At 37.2% G+C, this 23,206-nt stretch overlaps 1 protein-coding gene across 1 annotated transcript; it reads right to left on the bottom strand.

Moving 5' to 3' along the window:
- Positions 1-1,668: 1,668 nt before the first annotated feature.
- RBM45 (RNA binding motif protein 45) lies at positions 1,669-20,705 on the bottom strand. Its single transcript, XM_007450717.1, has 10 exons — positions 20,304-20,705; positions 16,227-16,349; positions 14,239-14,365; positions 11,596-11,718; positions 10,625-10,804; positions 7,720-7,849; positions 7,460-7,544; positions 7,098-7,261; positions 5,358-5,558; positions 1,669-1,922 (listed from the first exon to the last, which is right to left on the bottom strand). The coding sequence occupies exons 1-9, from the start codon at positions 20,601-20,603 to the stop codon at positions 5,366-5,368; spliced, it is 1,425 nt and encodes a 474-aa protein (XP_007450779.1). The 5' UTR covers positions 20,604-20,705; the 3' UTR covers positions 1,669-1,922; positions 5,358-5,365.
- Between the last annotated feature and the right edge of the window lie 2,501 nt (positions 20,706-23,206).

Below are 23,206 nucleotides of genomic sequence, written 5' to 3'. Positions count from 1 at the left end.
ACAAGTAAAACAGCAGGGAATCAGGTTTTATGTCAATTATGGGGATTAACCAAAGATGTAATGGACTTAGGTAGGCAGTAGGGAGCTTCCTATTTTTACATATTTAGATTAACCACCTGGCAGGAATATTTTCGGGGGAATTCAAGCATTACTTGAGTGTTAGAGCCAGATAACCTACAAGGCACAATTTAATTCCAATCTGTGAAAATGGAACTATGTGTGCAGTAAATGAGTTTGGGATGAATAAATCTATCTATTGGTAATTAATCCTCAACTCTCCTCAGTTAAGTTTTTCATTTCTAAAGACCCATTTGCTTCCTTTTTAAAATATGGCTTTTGGCTCACAGAAAGATACTTGGTTCAATTCTTGTTCAGTATGTCTTGCCTGGGAAGATAAGACAGGATATTTTCTTATCTAAATTTATTAAAATTACTGATTCAAAAAAAAAGGATTTTAATTTTTCAGCAGAGAAATGTCCAAGTATGAAATATGCTATTATGCTCAGTGAATTTAATCTTTTCACTATTTTTAATTTAACTCAGGATGTGAAAGGCATAATGCAGAGGTAATTAAGTGATGTTTTAACAACTGCATGCCATTTAATGTCTATTTTTTTTAAGGTGCCAAACTCTTGACTTAGATATACCTTTTCTGATACATATCATTCACCTCAAGAGCAGATAAAATTTTTTTTCTTAGATTTTCAAAATACAAGCAGAGTAGGCTCCTCATTTTTAATCTTTTATGAAATGACTATTCTTCCTATCATAGTCTGTTCTGAAAATTGCTTATATATCATATTTTTGGAGTGGCCATTATATTCTGTACTTATAAAGGGAAAATGTCCACCTACCAAAGCCATTGATATTTATTTAAACATATTATCAGTGATAACTTAAATTTTTTTTTCCTTATCACCACTGCTCTAAAATCTTGAAAGGGACTTCCCTGGAGGCACAGTGGTTAAGAATCCGCCTGCTAATGCAGGGGACATGGGTACGAGCCCTGGTCTGGGAATATCCTACATGCCGTGGAGCAACTAAGCCCGTGCACCACAACTACTGAGCCTGCGCTCTAGAGCCCAAGAGCCACAACTACTGAGCCCACGTGCCACAACTACTGAGCCCACGTGCCACAACTACTGAAGCCCGCACCTAGCGCCCCTGTTCCACAAGAGAAGCCACCACAATGAGAAGCCTGCGCACTGCAATGAAGAGTAGCCTCTGCTTGCCGCAACTAGAGAAAGCCCGCTTGCAGCAGCGAAGATCCACAGCAGCCAAAAATTAAAAAAAAAAAAATCTTGAAAGATCTGTACAAGATTACCAACAAACTGTTGTATCTTGGTAAAAAAAAATCATTTCTAATGATATGTCTTTTGGCTCTTGCTTTAGAGTAAGTGTAAGGAGCCAATCTGTATGTGTAGGTTGAGTAGCAATTATCATATTTTATTGAATCTAAGATGCAACTGATTGAAAACAGCATCTTTATGTTCCACTAAGAAAGAAAAAAAGAGGTTGTCAATTACAGTCATGGATATCAAAATATTTCCAATGTCAGAAGTGTAAAAATGTGCATCTCAAAATCAATGAAATATGTCATTCAGTCAAATTCTAAACACTGACTTTCAAGTTTTTTCATTTCTGATCTTTTACATAAATAAGGCATGATTTAGTTAAGCAAAGAAAACTTTATTTCTGCCACACATAACAACATATTGCTCTAAGAAACAACTACTATATTAGTTTTAGCATTAACGTGTGGTTTAAAAATACATGTCAACAATCCCTGCTCCCCAAGACAAAACAATGCTGTGCAGAGACTATCAGGTATATGAAAAAAAAAAGCCGTCAACTGTCCACAAGGAGTGCGTCCAGTCACATTTTCAGTCAGTCAGCTGAGGATTATGTCATTAGTCTTTGTTCTGTAGAAAGAACACAACACAAGTATGAAAATCATCACCTGAAAGAAAACAGCTGTTGTATATAGTATACCTAAAAATGTTAGGAGTTATTCCTTTATTTCGTATACCCAATGTTACCTGCTTACTTAATCATAGATGCCCCCAAATAAGCAAAACCAAACTTACTCAGAAGGATGATGCAAGCGGGTACTGAATTTCTGGAGGGAAAATGTTGTAAATTAATACAAATATCACGCATATGCGGATGACAGCTTTGGGTTTTATCCCTACACACCAGGCTGATGAGTGGGTGATCGTAACTGTCTTCTTAACCATGAGTCCAACTACAGCATGTAGGCTGAAATATTTTGTTCTTTTGGGTAGCTAAACTCAACTAACCATAATTGTTCAATCATAATTGAGGGACAAGGATAAAATTCAGAGGGATTTTCCTCAAAACAATATGTCAAGATACAAAACATAGGAAGTGAAAAAAGTGACAGTTGTACAAACCGTTTTATGTGATTAATAAAGAAGGAAATGGACCTATAAAAAAACACACACACACAAATCAGGATGCTCTAAAATACTAAAATTTCTGTTTTCCTCAAACAGAAGAAGAAACATATTTTACACATCAAATCCACCTCAAAATAGAACTCAGCTATTTTCAAAGTGATATTCTTAGATTATTTTCTTCTCCTATTTCCTAGTCATGGCTCAGTTAATCCTAGGCTTATTCCTCAGAGACAAAAGGAACTAGCCTTCATGAGTAGTGTTCGTGTTCTCTTAAAATTAAAGAAACAAATGAAAAAGTGGCCCCCATCTCCACTAAAATCTTCAATGGTTACAATCATGTAAAACTTAGAAAAGTCTTTCATACTATTTTATTGAACCTTAAAATAATATATTATTTAACGTACCAACAAAAGAGGTGAATCTCATTATGAAGTCCATGGTAAATGAGGATTCGAAGCAAAAATAAATAAAAAAGCCGTGCTGCAACTAGAAGACATTCAAAACCAATATAGCTCATTATGTCCTACCATTTTCAACTAATCTGACCCTAGTTTACCTTTGCCCTGAATATGTATAACAGCTCAATAAAGGGAAAAAGGATAGATTTATATTTCATGACTAGTCATGCTGAAGAATATGCACTTCCTCTAATGTAGGGAATTGGATGAATGCATATCACTTAAATGTGATATTATAAAGCTTCATTCTCACACACTTGCTGGCCAGAAGGTAGTTTTGTATCATTAATCTTAGTTTCTGATTGTTTTGATGAGATGACATAAAGTTTTCACTGAAGTCACCAATGCACGAGTTTAGCTCACACTTTCAGAGCATATTAAAATTTTATTTTATAAGGAATTTTGCTGACTCATTTTCTCTCAATAACCCTATGGAAAAACTCGGCCTCAGAAAGGTGAAAAGATCTGCCAAATCACAGTTAAGTGTCAGAGCTGGAACTCCAACTCAGATCTTCTGATTTTAAGTCTAATATTCTCTATACTATATAAATAATTATTTTAAAAAAGGCTCAATCACAGGAGTAATTTATATATTTTCCCCATACTAAGAAGGTAGTATTATTGTCCTTTTTTAAGGACAAAGATTCTTCAAGTAAGAGTAAGAATTGTTATCTATATTTTGAAAGACTCACAGACATGAATAAGCAGTTTTGTATGCTATTTTAGAAGACAGCTTGTGTAAAGGGAATTCAGTTCTTAACGTTTTATTTGCAAACACAAAAAACTGCTTTGTTATAAGAAAGGCTTGCTAATTCTTTTTCACTGGCAAATTTAATATTTCTGAATTGTATGAAGTAACAGGAGTGGATTTTGTAATTAAATAAAACATTTCTAAATTGAGATTATTCATATTGGGCCCAAAAGGCACTTCCTATTGACAACTGCCTTCTGTAAGGAGGAACTAATCACTTGACTTGCTCTATCAGAGGAAAGGTCATCAGCAGTTAGAATTCAGACAATTCATTCTGATACTTCCTAGTTCTCATAATTGGTCAGAAAGAAAACCTGGTGAAAAGAAAATTGCTTTCAAGTAAGTAACTTCAAACTGACTCTAAAGTACTTGCCAACTGCTATTATTTGACCAGCAGTGGACTTGGGAAGCTGGTGTGTGTGTGGGAATGGGGAAGCTCTCAGCTTTCCCTGAAACTCAGGATTCATTTCCAGAATGAAAAAGTGAAAGAATTGAACATTTCTAACTTTCAATAATGTTCCCCCAAACCATGGAGATGTGAGCTGTCCTAGAAATAGAAATTTAGGTTTGATTTCTTAAAAGAAAAAGGAATTCATAAGGCTGTATGTAGCATTATTTATAATTGACAAGAGTTTCTGGTAAATTGTCAAGGTTATTTTTGAAAATACATATATGCATATGAGAGTATTTTCTGAACGTGCAGTTTTAATGTACAAACTCACAAATATGAGTCCAGAAAAACACCAACGTTTAGGTTCAAAAGGGTCAAAAAGATGCATTATAATTGACCCTTGAACAATGTGGGGGTTAGGGGTGGCTACCCTCCACATAGTTGAAAATCTGAGGATCACTTATCATTGGCCCTCCATACACGCAGATACTCCTTACCCACGGTTCTGCATCCACAGATTCAATCAACTTCGGACCCAACCAACCTCAGATCATGTGGTACTGTAGTATTTACTACTGAAAAACATCCAGATGTCCACAGTGGACCCATGCAGCTCAAACTTGTGCTGTTCAAGGGTTAACTGTATTTGGTATTGCTTTTTAGGCATTTCACTAGTGAATGTCAAGACATTCTTTATAAAGACTGTCATAAATTATCTCAATTCATAACTCAAGACATTAACTGTTCAAGTTAAAAATCTTTAGAAGTATTCCAATTTTAAAGTTTATGTAACCATATAGTAAAGTCCAATTCTTAATAGCAAAGACATTCACACACACACAGACACACACACAAATACCATTTAATTTTCTAAACTGAAATCTGATTTTATTTTATAGGACAGACATTCTCCCAGTAAACATCAAAAACATTTTTTAAGTTTAAGAAGTTCAAGTTTAGGGCTTCCCTGGTGGCGCAGTGGTTGAGAGTATGCCTGCCAATGCAGGGGACATGGGTTTGTGCCCGGGTCCGGGAAGATCCCACATGCCGCAGAGCGGCTAGGCCCGTGAGCCATGGCCGCTGAGCCTGCGCGTCCAGAGCCTGTGCTCCGCAACGGAAGAGGCCACAACAGTGAGAGGCCCGCATACCCCCCACCCCCCAAGAAAAAAAGAAGTTCAAGTTTAAAAAATATACTGTAAAATTATCAGCACAGTGCTTTTAAGCCACAGTGCTTTTAACCAACAACTTGTAAATCCTTAAAAAGAAACTCTATACATATTCATTTCGTTATACTATTTAGCCAATGTGTTTTAGAATTTAGATTAAAAAGAGCATACCTCAAGAATCAGTAAGTTCTTTGTCGTTTGTTAGATTCTTCTCTTGGGGAGTCTGCCAGCATAACTTTAAGTCTGACTCCATTCAGGATCTTTCCATGTAAAGTAGTAATGGCATCATTAGCACTTATTCTATCTGCATACTTGGCGTACCCCACATTTTTTCCTGACACAAGGTAAACTTCGATCAGGTTACCAAAACGACTGAAACAAAGTAAAAAAAAGATCAACTGAAATTGATAAGTAAAGATGCTCAGGTCTAAAGGTTGGGGTCCATTCTGTACTCCTTTTTTCACTCCTTTCCCCACATCCAATCTCTAATAATGTCAATCTTCCTTCTTAAACATTTCCTCTATCAGTCAGTTTCTCCTCATTATCACTCAGATCTCTTTCCTCATTCTGACCATCATTATCTTTTTCTTAGTTTACTCTAATACCTTCTTCACTAGTTTACCTGCCCCCTGGGTTTATCCTTCTCCAGTCTATTCTCTATCCTGTCGTCTGAGTGATCTTTCTAAAACACAAATATGATCATTTCCTCCCTAAAAGTCCCTTCAGCTGCTCTTCATGCCTCCAGGGTAAGGACAAGCTCCCTAACATAGCTTGTGGGCCTTTCTTGACTTGTGTCCTTGTCCTCTGCAGCTTCATCTTCCCTCAGTCTCTCAAATCCCATATTCCAACAACCTCCTTCCACGTTCTCTCTGGCAGGTATAACCACCCACATGCCCAGCTTTCTTCCCTGGTTAAATTATTTTTATCCTCCAGGCCTCCACTATACCTTGCTTCTTTCAAGAAGTATTCTCTGAGTTTCTAAGGCGGGTGCCCCTCCTATGTATTTCACAGCCTGACTACTCCTTTTCACCACACAACCTCTCTAGGTTGTAATTTCCTATTCACTTATCTGTCTCCTACATGTGATTAGTTCTAAGAGCACAAGAACTACTACATCTTGTTTACGTAATATAATGTTTGTTTACACAATGTCTCTGGCACTTAGCATAGTGACTGCCTGGTACAGAGGAGAGGTTCAAAAAATAAACGAAATAAATTGGTTAAATAAAAATCAAAATACTTGAACCACATCACTGATATTTTGTGAAGTTCTTTAACAAGCTTTCTATCTATCTTTTAAATAAATTCGCTAACATTGTAAGGCAAATAGGAAAAAGACCAAAAAGAAAAAGTTAAGGTTAAAGAAGTTACATTAAAAACAAACAAGAGTCTTCCCCCTTTTTACACTTTTATATACGCACACACACACACACACACACACACACACACACACACTCTTCCCTACAATCAAGTAATTGTTTACTCAATGTAGTTATATAATCCTTAAGGGTCCAATAGAGTGCTGACAAAATAGAAGATGCTTAATAAACACTGTTCAGTTGAATTCTAGAGAACAGGTCTATAAAGATGTACCTTCTATTAAAAAACAAATGATTTGTTCATTCTATGTATGCAACTTTTCAAAACAATACTCCATGTTTTATGTCTTCAAAACAAAATAGAAGGAAATTGTGTGGAGACTTATGACATGTAAATAACAAAGAAGAGAAGGAAATAATTATATATTTTAAAAGGTGATATAAATAAGAACTTTTATAAACCACAGAATGAATCATCTGTACCTGAAAGGTACTGGACACAGGAAGCTTCAAGAGTGCAAGACTGCTTAAATGACTGGTTTAAATAAATTATATTATTTAAAAATGTAACTCTGTGGAATTGAAATCTTACCAGAATATATCCTCTAGTACATCTAAAGGTAAAGGATGTGGATTAAACACGATAAAAAGTCTTTCTTTCACAGGAGTTTCAGGAGGGGCTTTTTTTTTGCATGATGGAAGTACAACATCTGTCTGGATTTGAGGCAGCTGTGATCCAGAACTTCCTCCAAATTGCTGTTGAAGAATTAGGTTCAAAACAACAAAAAAAGAAAAACTCCACTTTAGGGATTTTTAAGTCAAGAGCTAAAGAGATGTGTATCATGGCACCTATGTGGTCTTTTACTATATCTCTGAAAATTTTCTTACACAGGTAATAAACAAAGGCCACATTTATTTTATACTACTGTGAAGGTTAAATTCTTACCTACTTACCAGAAATTGCTGCTGACTTGGGTTATTCCACACCATTGATGCAAGCTGTGCAGCTACCATCTGCGTTGCCATTTTTCTAAGGAGACTGGAGATAAGGACTGGTAATGTACAGAAAACTAGAAATATTCAGTCTCTAAACAGTAACTTCTTTTGTGTGACTTCCTCACCTGAGAGGTCAATTGTTTTCTATTTTTATTCTCCAAGTCATATCACGTATACCCAAAGCTTGGCTTTAGGCTAGCTCCTGGAATGGTACTTACTCTGATGCATTACTCCCATCATCAATGAAGGAAACGCCTATCCGATTCCCAGGAGGATACTGAAATCCATGTAACTTGTATTTTGCATAAATAGCAGATGCTACATTAAAATACTGAACCACTCCATGACCTAAAACAAAGCAGAGAATATACGGGAATTAGAAAAAAAGCAGATTCAGTATCTAAAGTTTGTGTTGCCATTAAGAATGAAACAATAGAGAAAAACACTAATATCACACAATTAGTAAATATATAATCAAATGTGTCAGAAAACCAAGTTCTGTTATACATGTGTTCAACAGCTGTGTTCCTATAAAGCAAAGTATAAACCAGATGTTGGTAAAAATATGAACATGATATTTTTTTAAAAAATGGTATCATTAGCTTAAGTTCTGTCCAATGAATTTAATTTTAAGATCTTGGCTTTTCTTATATGACAGAGATACACCTAAAAGCCAACCAGTTTTTCTCAAAATTTTCATTCTTTGAAATATACTTTGAAATTCTAAAATTTTCCCTATCATAGTGAGTAAGAAATGAAATGAGAAGTGATATATGAAAAGAATATATAGTCATCTTGGCTGGCTGAAGTGGTAGACAGAGAAAAAGTGATATATGTAGTAAAACCAAAAAGCAGGGGAACAGAGGGTTTTGGATCAAAAGTCACATATTTCACATTCCTTTGAAGAGCTTTTAGCTAAGGGGATAGATTTCAATTCAGGAAGGTGATGCTACAGGGGGGAAAATTTTATACAGGAGCCCTTACATGGCAAGCCCAGGAGCTTGTAACACAACTTTTCACAATACATTTATACTATAACTCACTTTGGGAAAAACAATGTTTTAATTTAATGTTCCTCTTTAAATCTAAGCATCTCAACATTTTAATGAAATTGAAACTCAGAAGCAAATGAACATATAAAACTAATTCAAACAGGATTCTAACTATATAATACCTCTATTGATAAAAAGGTGTTCCAATGATACACATATTTATCAGACACATCCAACCAGAGAAACAATAGAGAAGGTAAAGGAACAAATACATTTCAAAGTACCAGATAAAAAGGAAAGAAAATATGAAACAAATAGAATTACATATGAATATAATAACAGATATGCCAAAACACACAAAATGTGCGCCTCAGAGTCACAACAAAGAATGACAGCAGGGACTTCCCTAGTGGCCCAGTGGGTAGGGCTCTGAGCTCCCAATGCAGGGGGCCCGGGTTCAATCCCTGGTCTGGGAACCAGATCCTGCATGCATGCCGCAGCTAAGAGTCTGCATGCCACAACTAAGAAGTCCACAAGCTGCAACTAAAAAAGATCCTGCATGCCGCAATTAAAAAAGATCCCACATGCTGCAACAAAGATCCTGCATGCCACAACTAAGACCCAGAGAAGCCAAAATAAAAATAAATAAATTAATAGTAGGAAAAAGAAAAAGAATGATAGCATAAGACTGGGTTAAAGTTGGAGATGGTACAAAGTAGGTCAATGACTTTTTTAGTAGGTCCTGCTAAAAGACCAGTGCTGGGTAGAGTAATATTGATTATGTGGGAGTGTCTGTATGAAGGGTGTGGACATTCTAGGTCAGTCAGCGTATATAATCTGACTCATCTATTTCCCCTCAACATCCATAAAAAGACACCCTAAAATGACTAAATCAAGTATATCTATAGTACTGGAAGAGATGCCAAGTATGATTTCTCTATACCACCCTTCACCTCCAATTCTTTAAAAACCAACAAACTGAGTGCCTATTATGTGCCAGGACTTGCAGTAGATATCTTATATATATTATTTCTAATTCTTATCTAACCCTGGCATAGAAGGTACTAATAATCCCATTTTACAGATGAGGAACGAGAGACTAGATAGAACGAGCAATTTATTAAGGTCTTACAACTATGTGTCATTGTTGGGATTTGCATCTGAGTTGGCTGCAAAATGGAATGCCAACATTTTCCCATTACCCCACTAGGGCATTTTAAAAAAGCCTTAAAAAAAATCAAAAGGCTTACAAGAATACAAAGGTGGATTAACCTAACACTAGATAATAGGTTTAATCAATGAACCAGTTACCAAGTTCAAATGGCTGACATTAGAGTCTTGCTTCTATTAAGAGTGGGGAGAAGCAGAGAGAGAAGTAGGGCAATTAAAATGCTTGAAATGAAGGGAAGGAGCTCCATTTTGAGGTATAAAGTTTAAGAAAAAGAGACTTAGGGAAGAGGAGAAAACTTTAAGGGTTTTATCACTTTGCCTAGCATCAATGAGAAGTACAGAAAGAGACCCTATTCTAAGGTATTTTTGTTGTACAACTGGAAACAGAGAATGCTCTATTTTATGGGTGTTAAAACAGTTTTAAAAAAGTAAATGACTCTATAAAGTAGATATATTCCCAGGGATTTGTTTATTGAGGTATCACTATATTTGAAAGTTTAAGGTAGAGAAAGAAGAAACAAAAAACTGTCATACAAACAGTATCTGACATAAAAAGTGCCATTGGAACAAACAAACTTATTTACAAAACAGAAGTAGAGTCACAGATGTAGAAAACAAACTTATGGTTACCAGGGGGAAAAGGTGGGGGGAGGGATAAATTGAGAGATTTGGATTGACATATATACACTACTATCTATTAAAAAGATAACTGATAAGGACCTACTGTATAGCACAGGGAACTGTACTCAATACTCTGTAACGACGTATATGGGAAAAGAATCTAGAAAAGAGTGGATATATGTATATATATAACTGATTCATTTTACTGTACAGCAGAGAGTAACACAACATTGTAAATCAACTACGCTCCAATAAAAATTAAAAAGAAAAAGTGCCACTGGAGAAAAGCCAGTTTAACAAAACACAGTATATTAAAAAATAATACAGACGTTATTTTTACCATAATTAGAATACAGATCTCGTTGAACTTCACAGTATTCCAACCCTGGTACTATATCAAAAATGCTGAAAAGCTGCTCTTCAGTGAAAGGAACTCTTGATACAACTGACAGGCGTTTGGAGATGGATTCCTGGCCTCTGTTGTCATTCTTGTCAAAACTTGAAAATTCAGATTGTTGTTCTCCAACGATATAAAAAAAAAGCAAATCTTTAAATTTCTATACATTCAGAGATTCATTTAACATTTTAGATACTAGAAAATAAAATGAAGTGTCATTAAGTCCTCTGCATTGAACAAAGGCACTGTCTTTTGTAATATGCTCTTGGTCATCAGCACTATCAGGAGAGACAAGGACAAGAAAACAGACAACTCTCCCCATTTCCCTGCCTTGATACAGAAATATAAGAAGAAATGTGTAGTCTAATTTCACAGGAATACGTTTACTATGCAAAACTGCAAAATATGGCAAGTGTTTCACCTAAAGGGAAGTTTATGCTGAATAACATTTACAGTTCTTACTTTCATCACTCATTTTCCCCCTTTTCTAACTTCTACTTTTGTCATTCCTCTTTCTCTAGCCCTAATTTTAAAGCAGCAGTAATTTAGGGATAAAATTTTAGGATTCATACTGAGGGGATAACTGTATATGTCTTTCATATTTCTTGGTCAGCTGCATACAAGCAGCAGCTCACCCCCCAAAATGGCAGTGTAACACTGCCACTGACAGTGACATAGTGTAACACTTAGATAATGCATAACTCACAAAAAACTATAACTGGAAATAAGTTAAACAAAATAAGCATTAAATAATGACATTAGGTATCATGACTAACTTCTTGAAAGAAAAAAAACCTATAAATTCTTTTATTCACTATGTGAACTTCAGACTGCTGATAAGAGTATTAAAAAAACCCCTCCAAATCAGATTGCATAAACTACTTATGCCATTAAAGTAAAGATAGCCCACTTACCAAATGGAAACATATTCACTCTAGGTTCATGTCCCAAAGTCTCCTGCCTCATATTACTATAATAATCTTGTTCTGAGGATTCAGATGCTTTATTTTTAGGTTCAGCCAAGATTGCCCTAAAACCTGAAAAAGAGAATCCATAAATTTCAGACTTTATAGCAAATTTAACACACCTAACAAATATACTTGATTGCTAGTGCTTGACTTAGTTTTATAATTGTATAAAACAAAATCTACACAAAGAACCATCTCCACCAGACATACTTCGTTGCTTTTTGAATGAAGGGGTAAATGAGAAACAGCAAGAATCCCAAATTATGGGTTAATGCAGACATGAAAGATCAGCAATTCTATTCTATCCTTTCCAGTCTCCCTCTACGACAGATGATATCATTCATTCTCTCAGGCTTTCCAACATCAAAATCCAATAGTGCTTCTTCACACCCAACTGTCATCAAGAGTCTTCCTTTGAAATATACTTAGAAGATGTTATCTTTCACTCCAACTTCCCTGCCTGTTTTAAAATTAGATTCTCGTCAATTAATTACAACCCTTCAACGGATCGCTTTGCCTCTGCATCAAGAGTTTTAACTAGGAGTCCAAGGATGAGCTTCAAAAGGTGGGAAGGTTCATGAACCCTCTGAAACTTTAAACATAATGCTTATTCTTATGTGCACATGGGCATATTTCAAGGGAGAAGGTTCACAGCTTTCATCATATTATTCAGTGGTTCCAAAAAGGATAAAATGAGCCTCTTTGAATTCTTCCTCTGGAAATCCACTCTTGATACTGTGGTTAGATCAACTGTGCTGAAACAATTTTTGTTATTTTTCTCCTTTTAAAACAATCTACAAGGGATTTTCTAATGTGGACTAAGCTTGAACTCTTCATCACCTCCCGTGTACGGTTCCAATGTACCTAGATTACTTTGTCCCTGTTTCTCAACAGGATTACCAAGCTTTACTCAGATTGTTGCCTTCATGCTATTAAGCAAAGACATTTATTTCTAGCTCTGTGTCTTTACTAACATTGCTCTCATCTTCTGTCCTGCCTACTCTACACCAGTTGCAAATCCTACCTCCAGATATATTCCCATGCTCATTTGGTGCACTTGTTTTTCACCATTGATAGGCTATATCACATACTTCTGAACATTTTCTCATATGGCAAATTTTTATTGAGTCTACTATAAATGGCAGTATCTTTGCTAGAGATCTCAATAAATCTTAATTGAGTACTACTCAACTGAGTACACTACTATATTGAGTACTACTAACAGCAGTACTAGGTACTTGGGGTGACAGCAACAGATAAATAAGACATAGAGCTTTAAAAAATCTATTATTCCTGGGCTTCCCTGGTGGCGCAGTGGTTGAGAGTCCGCCTGTCGATGCAGGGGACACGGGTACGTGCCCCGGTCTGGGAGGATCCCACGTGCCGCGGAGCGGCTGGGCCCGTGAGCCATGGCCGCTGGGCTGGCACATCCGGAGCCTGTGCTCCGCAACAGGAAAGGCCACAACAGTGAGAGGCCCGCACACCGCAAAAAAAAAAAAAAAATACGTGCCCCGGTCTGGGAGGATCCCACGTGCCGCGGAGCGGCTGGGCCCGTGAGCCATGGCCGCTGGGCTGGCACATCCGGAGCCTGTGCTCCGCAACAGGAAAGGCCACAACAGTGAGAGGCCCGCACACCGAAAAAAAAAAAAAAAAAACTATTATTCCTTAACTATTTTTTGCCTATTAGATCTCGGCTACCCAATATAGCTGCCAATTCCTTAAATGCCAGCGTTGCTATATATTCCTTTTGTATCCCTCTACTTATATTGATTAGTATACCATAGGTACTCAGTTAATGTTGGTTGATTGAGAAATTTAGAAGGATCTGAGAGAAAATTTTGGTGTATACCTTAGGGGTTATCTAAGAGTTCTACTGATTAACAATAATTATTTTCAGTATGTATCTATTTTTATAATATCCTGAAACCCACTAATTGAATTATTCTACATCTCATTTCTAAGGGTCGATATAACTAGAAGTATGACAACAAAGAATATTTTCCTTGGCCTCTTTAGAATTCTTATTCTTCAGAATGTACACCAGCAATAGCAGAAGATCCGAATAATGTCACTCTACCTTGAAATTAACCCAATGTGTATTTACTTCGCAATGCTAGCAAATCTTAAAAATCGTATTCTTATTATTTATATGTTTATTAGTATACCTAATTCTATTTAGGGTTTAGGTCAAATATAAACAAATATTACAGAATACTTGAATTTTTTTAAAATGTAAAGAATAAATATTAAAAAACCCCGCAACCTGAAAGGGTTGGTCAATTTTTTAATACTTAAAATTCTAAATAATTTAATAAACCCCCAAAACCTGTAAAAATAATAACCAAAGTAGGACAACAGCATTTTCACTGAGTTAATGCAGTTGCTCATATTTTTCAAGATAGTGCCTCAATGAAAGCCTAATCACAGCCCCCAAATTATTTTCATCCTAGGACTATATATATTTAAACTCCCATTGCTGAGATTAAATTAGCAGGTATGGCTATTAGCACAAACCAGTATTAGATTATAATTAGAATAATTCGAATTTTTTCAAATGTCTATTACAATGATAAATGAACACATCCTTACTTCGATCACAGTTTTCTATTGCTTGGGCAGCCTGTGATGGTTTTAAGTATCGAACATAGCCCAAGCCTTTACTTTCTCCAGTTACTTTATTCTTAATAATGCTGCAATACTCGATATCTCCATACACCTATGAGAGTTAAAAGAAATGATCTTAGAGGAGTCAAAATTAATAACTGAACAGATTTCAGAACTAACTTAAAATTTACTTGTTCTTCTTGCTTGCAAAAAAAGAAATCAGAATTTATAGCTACTTTTAATAATGGAATAAAAATGTCACAAACTAATGAGGCACTAGAAAAATAACCATAATGATGATAAAACCAAATAATAACATAACCAAAATAATGATACTTTTAATTTACTGAGCATTTGCTTTACGTATATCACTTTATTGTTATAACAGCCCTTCAAGGATATATATATTATACTGCTCATTTCACAGACAAGGAAGCTGGGCCTCAGAGAAATCAAATAACTTGCCAAAGTCATGGAGGGAGAGCAAAAATTTGTACATGGTCTGGAAAGCTCCAAAGTCTTGCTCAGTGTTGGTTAAGAGCAGAGGCTCTGGAATTGAACCTTCTTTATTCTCATCTTGGTTCAGCCACTTATTAACTGGGCAGTTGCCTATCTCCTTAGCTGTTAAATGGGGCTAATAGCTGTACCTACCTCAGAGGGTTGTTTTAAGGGTTAAAAGAGCAAGTACACCTAAAGTGCATATAGAGGGTCTGGGACATAGTCAGCACTCAGTAAATATTAGCTATAATTATTTATCTGCCTTCTAACAGGAACATAAATGATTGTGTATACTTTTGAAGGAGTGCCTCTTGAAGTACATTTTTAAAATACATTGGTTCACGCAGAAAGTTAATACTCCATGTAAGAATTATGTGGTAAAAGTTTACTTTTAATGTTGGAAGAAATACGGGATATAAATTCTTACTGTTTATTATTAATTTTATATAAAATTTCCATGTAACCGTTAGTAACTTTACTATATATGTATTTAAAAATGCCACATTTGTTCACTCAGAGAAAGATAAAAGTTTACAAGTATATAAGGTAAAAACTTTATTCTTACTATTGGAGGAAGTATGGAATATATATATATTTGGTATTTGTTATTTTTGAAGTATTTTATTCAGTCCTCAGTTGGGGTATGATAGAGGAAGTTTGAAAATTACTTTCTACTACTTGTTTTCTTTCTTGCTTGTTGTCCACATGATTCAGTACTGGGAAGATTAGTAGAAAAAGAATAAAAAATTACAACTCAAGACAATTTAAAAATTGCTTTTTAATAGTTTTTGTGAAAGTGTATCACTGCTTATAAAAGTCAATGGCTAAAAAGAAATTTTAAATTGTCTCCAAATTTCATTGACTACAATCTAGCTATAGTTCAGAGTTGTAGGTAGTTTTTTTTTTTTCTTTAAATATAATTCCTTCAGAGGTCTAATTTTAAAACAAAAACTATAGAGGATAAGTCTTTCTGTGAATAAGTTCATCAACATGCCACAGACTTGTAACAAATGCGAGATAATACAGTTCACATACTCAGGCTTGCCTGCCCCACCTCTCCATGAGAGGCAATAGAGAGGAGTGCTAAGAGGGTGCTTTGAAAATTTCAAGACCAAGAGCAGGCTCTGGATTCAGACAACCTGGGCGTAAATCTTGGCTCCACCACCTACTAGGTATGAGACCTTACTTAAAACTCTGAGCTTTATACTTCATTTTCCTGAATCTGTATTTTCATTAAATGGGGAGAAAAACACCATCATCAAGATTTTCCAGGTTTTATATATTTTTAAAAAGTTAACTTATTTTAGTTTTAATATTTAATAACTAGATTGAAATAGATGACTTAAAAATAGTTATTTAATTCTCCACCACCAATCTAATGATCTAACTCAAACAAAACAAGATTTAGTAATTGTACAACCAATGTAAGATTGTAAGTTATCAAGAACCCTAGCTGATTAGAAAATGTTAAGTACCTTAAATTTTTCCCGTAGATCTTCTTCTGTGTAGGACTTTGGTATCATAACAAATATTCTTGTAAGTTCTTCATCTTCAACATCTCGGTGACTTCCAGATGATCTGGACTGAGCAATGAAAACCTAAGAAACAAACAAAACCCAAAGAATAATGTGGAAATATCAGTCAACTGTTTTTCTACTCCTTAAGAATACTTACTTCATTATTAGTATGGGATTCATGTTAGGTTAAATGCAATGTAATAGCGTCTTATCAAAAAACATTTTGCTAAAGCAATCTTTATTGCAATGACTTTTTATGAGATAACACTGATCTTCGCACTTTTTTTCCGAATTTTTTTTCCTTTGTATTTTTTTTACCAAGAGCAATAGTCAGTGCACTGAAAGAGAACATGTACTCTGTGCTTGTTGGGTAGTGTTCAATAAATGTCAATTATATAGTTGATTAATAGTGTTATTAACATGTCATATCCTTACTGATTTTGTCTACTTTTTCTATCAGAGACTAAGAGGAGTGTAAAAATCTGATTATGAATTTCTCTCTCCTTTTAGTTCTATTAATAATGCTTCATGTATTTTGAAGCTCTATTATTGGTTACATAAACATCTGGAATTGTTATGTACTTTTTGATATTTTTATTTTTAGGAAATTATTCTCTGTTAATAGTCTTCCTGTTGAAGAGCATTTTGTCTGATATCACACCAGCTTTTTCTATCCTTTTACTTTCAACCACTTTGTATCTTTATACTTAAAAGTGCATCTCTTGTAAACAGCATTTAGTTTGGCCTTTTAAAAAAAATCCTGACAATCCCTGCTTTTTAATAGGAGTGTTTAGCCAATTTATGTTTAATTTAATATTGATACTGTTGGGTTTAAGTCTAAATGGTCATATTTTTAACTGTTTGCTTTCTAATATTAATCCTTAAAAAAAGGTAACATGACCATATTCTGGATCATCTCAATTACCACCTGAATGACTTATGTGAGCAAGAAAATGCACAGAATGGACTGAGGCTCCATTTTTCTATTAGTAATTTAGTTTTATTGAAATATTATCTGTGACATTAGATTATTACCTGGAATTTAATTTGCTTTGTGGTATTGCTTTTATTTAATTCATAAAATTGCTTTGGTTTTATATTATTCCAGAGGAATGTAAAATCTTTAACTATAATTGTGGATTTGTTTCTAGAGCTACAAGCATAAGAATTTTAATGGCTACTCTTATTTTTTATAACTTGTAGAAATGTAATAAAAATAATGTAAATCACCAGACAGGGCCCTTGAGTATTTTTTTCCTTTCTTCTTCTTCTTTGTCTTTAAAGGGGGGCTGTATACGATTCAGTATGAGAAAACCTGAACCTATAGAATTCCAGAGGAGAAGGGAGCAACTAAAAGGACAAAGAATTTATAGAGCCACGGGATTTTAGAAATATTGAAAAATATGGTCATTATGTTTGCTTGGAAAACAGCTGTCACAGAGGTGTAGAACCTTGCTTACAAGATACAGTTGGAGATACACCCCTAGATAGCATCTACTTCCAGTTATTCCTTTGATAAACTTATACCACATGCCAAGCACTGTATAAGGTATTAGTAGTAGAGTATTAAGTAACACAGAAATGGCCCACTAGAAAGTTAGTCCAGTGCATGTATCAGTAATGGATGGTCAATAGGGAAATACAAATAGGGAACCTTTAAGTACAGGAAGACACTAGGAGAAAAAAACATTTTCAAGTAAGATTTCTGATTGGAGGTGCCATCAGATCACAAATTTCTAAATTTTAGAAGATTGAAGCATTTCAAATTTCTGATAAAGATGACAATATCTAAGTAGAAAACATGTATAATAATCAACCACCTACTGGATGATTTCTCCTGAGACTTTATGTTCACAGACTATGGGCTCTAAATTCTTGCAAAGCTAAGAACTAAGATTTTTCTCTTGTTTTCTAGGTTTACCCTTTTCCTCAAGATAATGTAGCTGATCACTCACAGAATGAGTCTCATTTGGACAATCTTTTCTGGCTGTAGGCCTGGTATTAAAATTTTCTTATTTGTCTTGTAGGGCCTTTGGAACTTTGCAAAAGCAAAGTACATGAGAAACCCTGAAGGTGAATTAATTTAACTGGAAATACTGAAAAACAAAACAAAAACCCCCACTACATTCCAGCGGAAGACAGCCCAAGTTGAAGCTGCTGAAGAATGAATTTAGAGTGTCTAGCTAAGGCACTAGTGCAACAACCCTCTGGCTGAAACTGAGTGGACAAAAATGTGAAAAACAAAATTTAAGCTTTAATTATCTTTGGGAATCATTTAATTTCTCTGTGGTGAAAAGGGGGGGATATATTTTAGTGCTGGAACTTTTACTTCTCTTGTAGGAATTTAATGAAGGCAAGGGGGGGTCTACTGGTTTCAAATCCGGGGCATTTTGGGGAGCTTCCAAGAAGATCTCTGTGGTTATACTATATTCAAAGTAAAAAAGTCCTCCCTGCTAAGATCATAATTGGAAGGAGATGAAAATTATCAACCTAGCGCAGGAGTCAACAAACTTCAGCTTCCTGTTTTTCTACAGCCCATGATCTAAGAATTGCTTTTACATTTTTAGAGGGTTGTTAAAAAACAAAAAGAATGTGTGACAGACTGTGTATGACTCACAAAGCCTAAAATATTTACTGACCCTTTATAGACAAAGTTTGCCACCCCCGATCTAGTATATACTGTGGCCTTACACTTAATTTCATTGATGATCTGTCCTGACTCAGAGGGTCTGGGAGGTGGGAGGAGAGGGAATGTCTATTGTCTAATGTGTTGTTGGTGTATTCCTAGGCTACTCTCTATTTTGCAAGGAAGGCCTACAGAGACTGCTACTATGGACAAAGAAGATGTACTGAGGGCTCACCTTGTACCGGCTTTGTGCTAAAAGGATAGATTAAGTCAAATACCCTCAAAATCACCCTTCCTGCCCTGTGTCAGTATATTAATTTTACAGACAAGTTAAGTGTGGAAACTTAATATAAATACCACCAGAGTTAATTAAGAGTATTCAAAGAGGCATTTAATATTAATACAATTACACTGCCATCACAATGATTTGGCTCTTTTTAAGGCAGTTTACCTTGGTCTGCTTTCAGAGAAAAGTGACAGTGACAAAACCTCGATATCAATACCTTCACAAGGAGGGTTTATTTAAAATAATTTGTAAAGATTACAAAAGTGTGATGAATATGCAATAGTAGCAGTTTTAATCGCCTGCATTTAAAAATTATATACATGCGGGGCTTCCCTGGTGGTGCAGAGGTTGAGAATCCGCCTGCCAATGCAGGGGGCATGGGTTCGAGCCCTGGTCTGGGAAGATTCCACATGCCGCTGAGCAACTAGGCCCGTGCGCCACAACTACTGAGCCTGCGCATCTGTAGCCTGTGCTCCGCAACGAGAGGCCGTGACAGTGAGAGGCCCGCACACCGCGATGAAGAGTGGCCCCGCTCGCCGCACCTAGAGAAAGCCCTCGCACAGAAACGAAGACCCAACACAGCCAAAAATAAATAAATAAATAAATATATATATATATATATAAAATTATATACATACATACTTTGGTACTGGGAAAATGGCTAACAAGGGAGGGCCACAGTTACATGTACTTTTATCAAGTCTTTAAGCACCTTACCTACCTGAGCAAAAGCAAAGTTACTTGTTTTTATATACGGTAAACCGCGAGGTCTGAGGAGGACCAGAGAAGTCCTCAAAGTAGGTCAGGGTCGAAGCTGGGCGGTGGATTAGCGACGGCGGGGACGCGGGGCAGTCCGGCCACCGCAGCTCTGCAGCCGGAGCAGCCGCAGAAGCCTGGTCCGACCCGGGAGCGAACGTTCTTTCTGCATCCCCCATCCCCCCGCACCCCCGTGCAGCCCTGCCGGCAGGGGGTCCGCAAGAACACTCTCGGCAACGCCGTCCTCCCCTCCCCTCCCCCGACCCCGGAACGCCAGGTGCTGCCCAGTCCGCCCCCGCGAGCGGATGTACCACCCCTACCGCAGCCTGACACCGCCCCCGGGGGCACCCCGACCCGGCCCCCGCACCTTGATGGGCTTGGTGTCGCTGGGGCTGAGGCACTGGCCATGCATCTCCTCCATGGCCCTGCAGGCCTGCGAGCTGCGGGCAAACTTGACGAATGCGATGCCCTTGGACTCTTTGGTGTGCTTGTCCCGCACCACCCAGATGTCTTGGATCTCCCCGAAGGGCGAGAAGCGCTCCCTCAGCACCGACTCGGGCGTGTACTTGCTGATCACCAAGAAGATGCGGCTGTTGGGCGGCTCGTCCAGGCTGTCCACGCCCGGGCGGAAGCCTCCGCCGCTCGCACAGCTCCCAGCTTCGTCCATGGTGCTCCACTCCGGCGCGGGAGCCAGGCCCGCACCCCTTTATTCCTCCTCGCTCCCGCCGTGCCCGCCACTGCAGCAGCTGCCCACCGAGTCGCTGCCAGCCTCGCGTCCGCTTCCGGAAGACGGAAGGGTCTGGGGCCCGGCGCAGGCCGGCCACGCAGGGTGCCGGCTTTGGGGTCGGGGAGCTGCAGCGCCCCCTAGCGGCCCGGGGGAGCCTGACGCAGTCTACGGCGCCAATCTCGCGGAGCCAAGGCCCACGCACCAGGTGTGTGATCCTGGTTCCCTGTTGCTCTAAGTGTCTGGTGCGCCGGCTTTCCCGTCGCTGGCTCTGCCCCACTCCCAAAGCCCATGGTGTCTTCCCCCAACCTTGCCACCTTGGTCGTAAGCTCAGCTTTATAGGACTGAGTTAAAACGTTCAGCCTTAGAGCTGATCATCCAACTCCAGCCTCATTGTTGAGAAAACTGAGATGAGGAATTGGGGCCCGTGGAGTAGCAAAAGGTAATAGAAAAACAACAGAGCCCAAACCAGAAACAACTCCATCTTCTGATCTACTCAACTCCCAGAAGCAACCGTGGGAGGTTTAAGGGCAGAAAGAATGCAGCGCACAGCTGTGGAACTAGGAGAAATCCTAAGGTGCAAGCAAAGTGGGAAATCTGTACTGGCTTCTAAGGCTTGCTGTTAATGGGCCTTGAGGAGAGGTCAGCATAAAACTGGCAGAAATCCAGAAACAAGGCAGTGGCACTGGAATGAAGTGAAAGGAACACACCAGAAAATGGTTCAGGAGCAGAGCTTCTTAAATGTTCAAGTCCAGGGTTACTATGAATGAAAATAGGTAAATACTGTTCATTGGGTGCCAACCGTAAGCCATGCTCTGTGCAAGGAGCTAGACATACAATGCAGAAATGGAAGGACATGATGCCTGCCCTCAGAAAGCTTTTTTTCTATTGTGGAAGTCTTACATAAAAATATATAATGCAAAGTAATATCAGATTGTGTTAAATGCTTTTGCCACTGAATTGTGTGAGCTTGGACAAATTACCTCATGCTTCCAGCTTCAGTTTCCTCAACTGTAAAGTAGAAATAATATTACCTACTAAGTAGCATAGTTGTCAAGCTTAATTAATTCATCCATTCTATTAAGCCAGAAATGTTTTTGACTGTCTACTATGTGTTGGGAACTGTGCAATATCCAAGTGATATGTGTTAAACAAAATGATCACTCTCCTTGCCTCATGAAGTTAATAGATTGGGCTTGTCTAGTTAGGATTATCTGAGATAATATATATGGAGCTAATAGCTTAGTGATCAAATGAGATAATATACGTACAATGCACGATGGAGATTAATTTTCTTATTCCATTTCACTATGGTGTCCACTCCCCTACTCATGATATTATATAGTTGTATGATGGCAACTGAAATTTAGGGATTCTGGGTTCTCACTCAGGCTTTAGCACAAAATTGTGACAATTTCTCCTTGTATTACAGTCCACATCTGTAAAATGAGGGCTCTGTTTACCCTGGAGCTTAGCAAGTTAAGGAAGTATCTTATCTTAACTTTCCACTTCTCTTTATCTTACCCAGACCAATCAAAGTGAATGAAAACAATGTGGTAATGTAATAATTTTATTGATGTGATGAACATGCAGATTCTAGCAATACTATTTTACACCAGTGCCATCTAGTGGAAAATGTATAATTTTCTTAAACTGCACTTACTGGGAAATTTCTATTCTTAGTAGAACAAGATTACTGATTGGTATCCTGAAAATTTTAGAGCAGTTAATTTTATTTTAGAAGGGATAAAAGATTGGATAAAACAAAACCAGAATCAGAAATATTGGGTAATGCTGAGAAAGCAAAATTTCTTTACCATTTAATCATGTGAAATACCACATATTCAATGAAAATAAGAAATTTACTTATAAGTTACTAAATTATAGTAAATATATCTTTCTTTGACTTGTCTATTTATTTTAAACAGATTTATTGAGATATAATTCAAATATCACACAATTCACCCATTTAAAGTGTTCATTTAAATGGTTTGTAGTATTCACAGAGTTGTGCAACCATCACCACAATTGTAGAACATTTTCATCACTCAATAATGACAGATTTGCCATGTTTCAAATCATATAAAATCACATTTGAACATGAATCACATGTAACTAAAACAGCTGAAAATTCTGAGATTTGAAAGAATGATTATTAATTTGTCTTATATTAGAGAAGAGATATGCTGGACCTTTGCAGATTAAATTAAATAAAACACATAGCCTATAATGCACAATTATTAGAATGATAAACACATTAGAATGATAGACACTGAATTTCACATGAAATTCAGATTTCCCTTGAAATTTTTTCTTCTGAAGTTCTTACTAATTATTTTTTTAAAAATGAGAGATTAGGGCTTCCCTGGTGGCGCAGTGGTTGAGAGTCCACCTGCCGATGCAGGGGACACGAGTTCGTGCTCCGGTCCAGGAAGATCCCACAGGCCGCGGAGCGGCTGGACCCGTGAGCCATGGCCGCTGAGCCTGCGCGTCCGGAGCCTGTTCTCCGCAATGGGAGAGGCCACAACAGTGAGAGGCCGCATACC

The sequence above is a fragment of the Lipotes vexillifer genome, unplaced genomic scaffold (assembly GCF_000442215.2).
Source record: "Lipotes vexillifer unplaced genomic scaffold, Lipotes_vexillifer_v1.1 scaffold29, whole genome shotgun sequence".
NCBI lineage: Eukaryota > Metazoa > Chordata > Mammalia > Artiodactyla > Lipotidae > Lipotes > Lipotes vexillifer.
The sequence above is the reverse complement of the archived record's forward strand: the minus strand, read 5'-3'. Positions and strand labels throughout refer to the sequence as shown.

Coding starts and splice junctions, on each gene's coding strand:
- RBM45 (XM_007450717.1), bottom strand. CDS start 20,603: ATGGACGAAGCTGGGAGCTGTGCGAGCGGCGGAGGCTTCCGCCCGGGC. Junction 16,350..20,303: donor GCGACACCAAGCCCATCAAG/GTGCGGGGGCCG, acceptor TTTGTTTCTTAG/GTTTTCATTGCTCAGTCCAG. Junction 7,850..10,624: donor AGATCTGTATTCTAATTATG/GTAAAAATAACG, acceptor GCTTTGTTTTAG/GTCATGGAGTGGTTCAGTAT.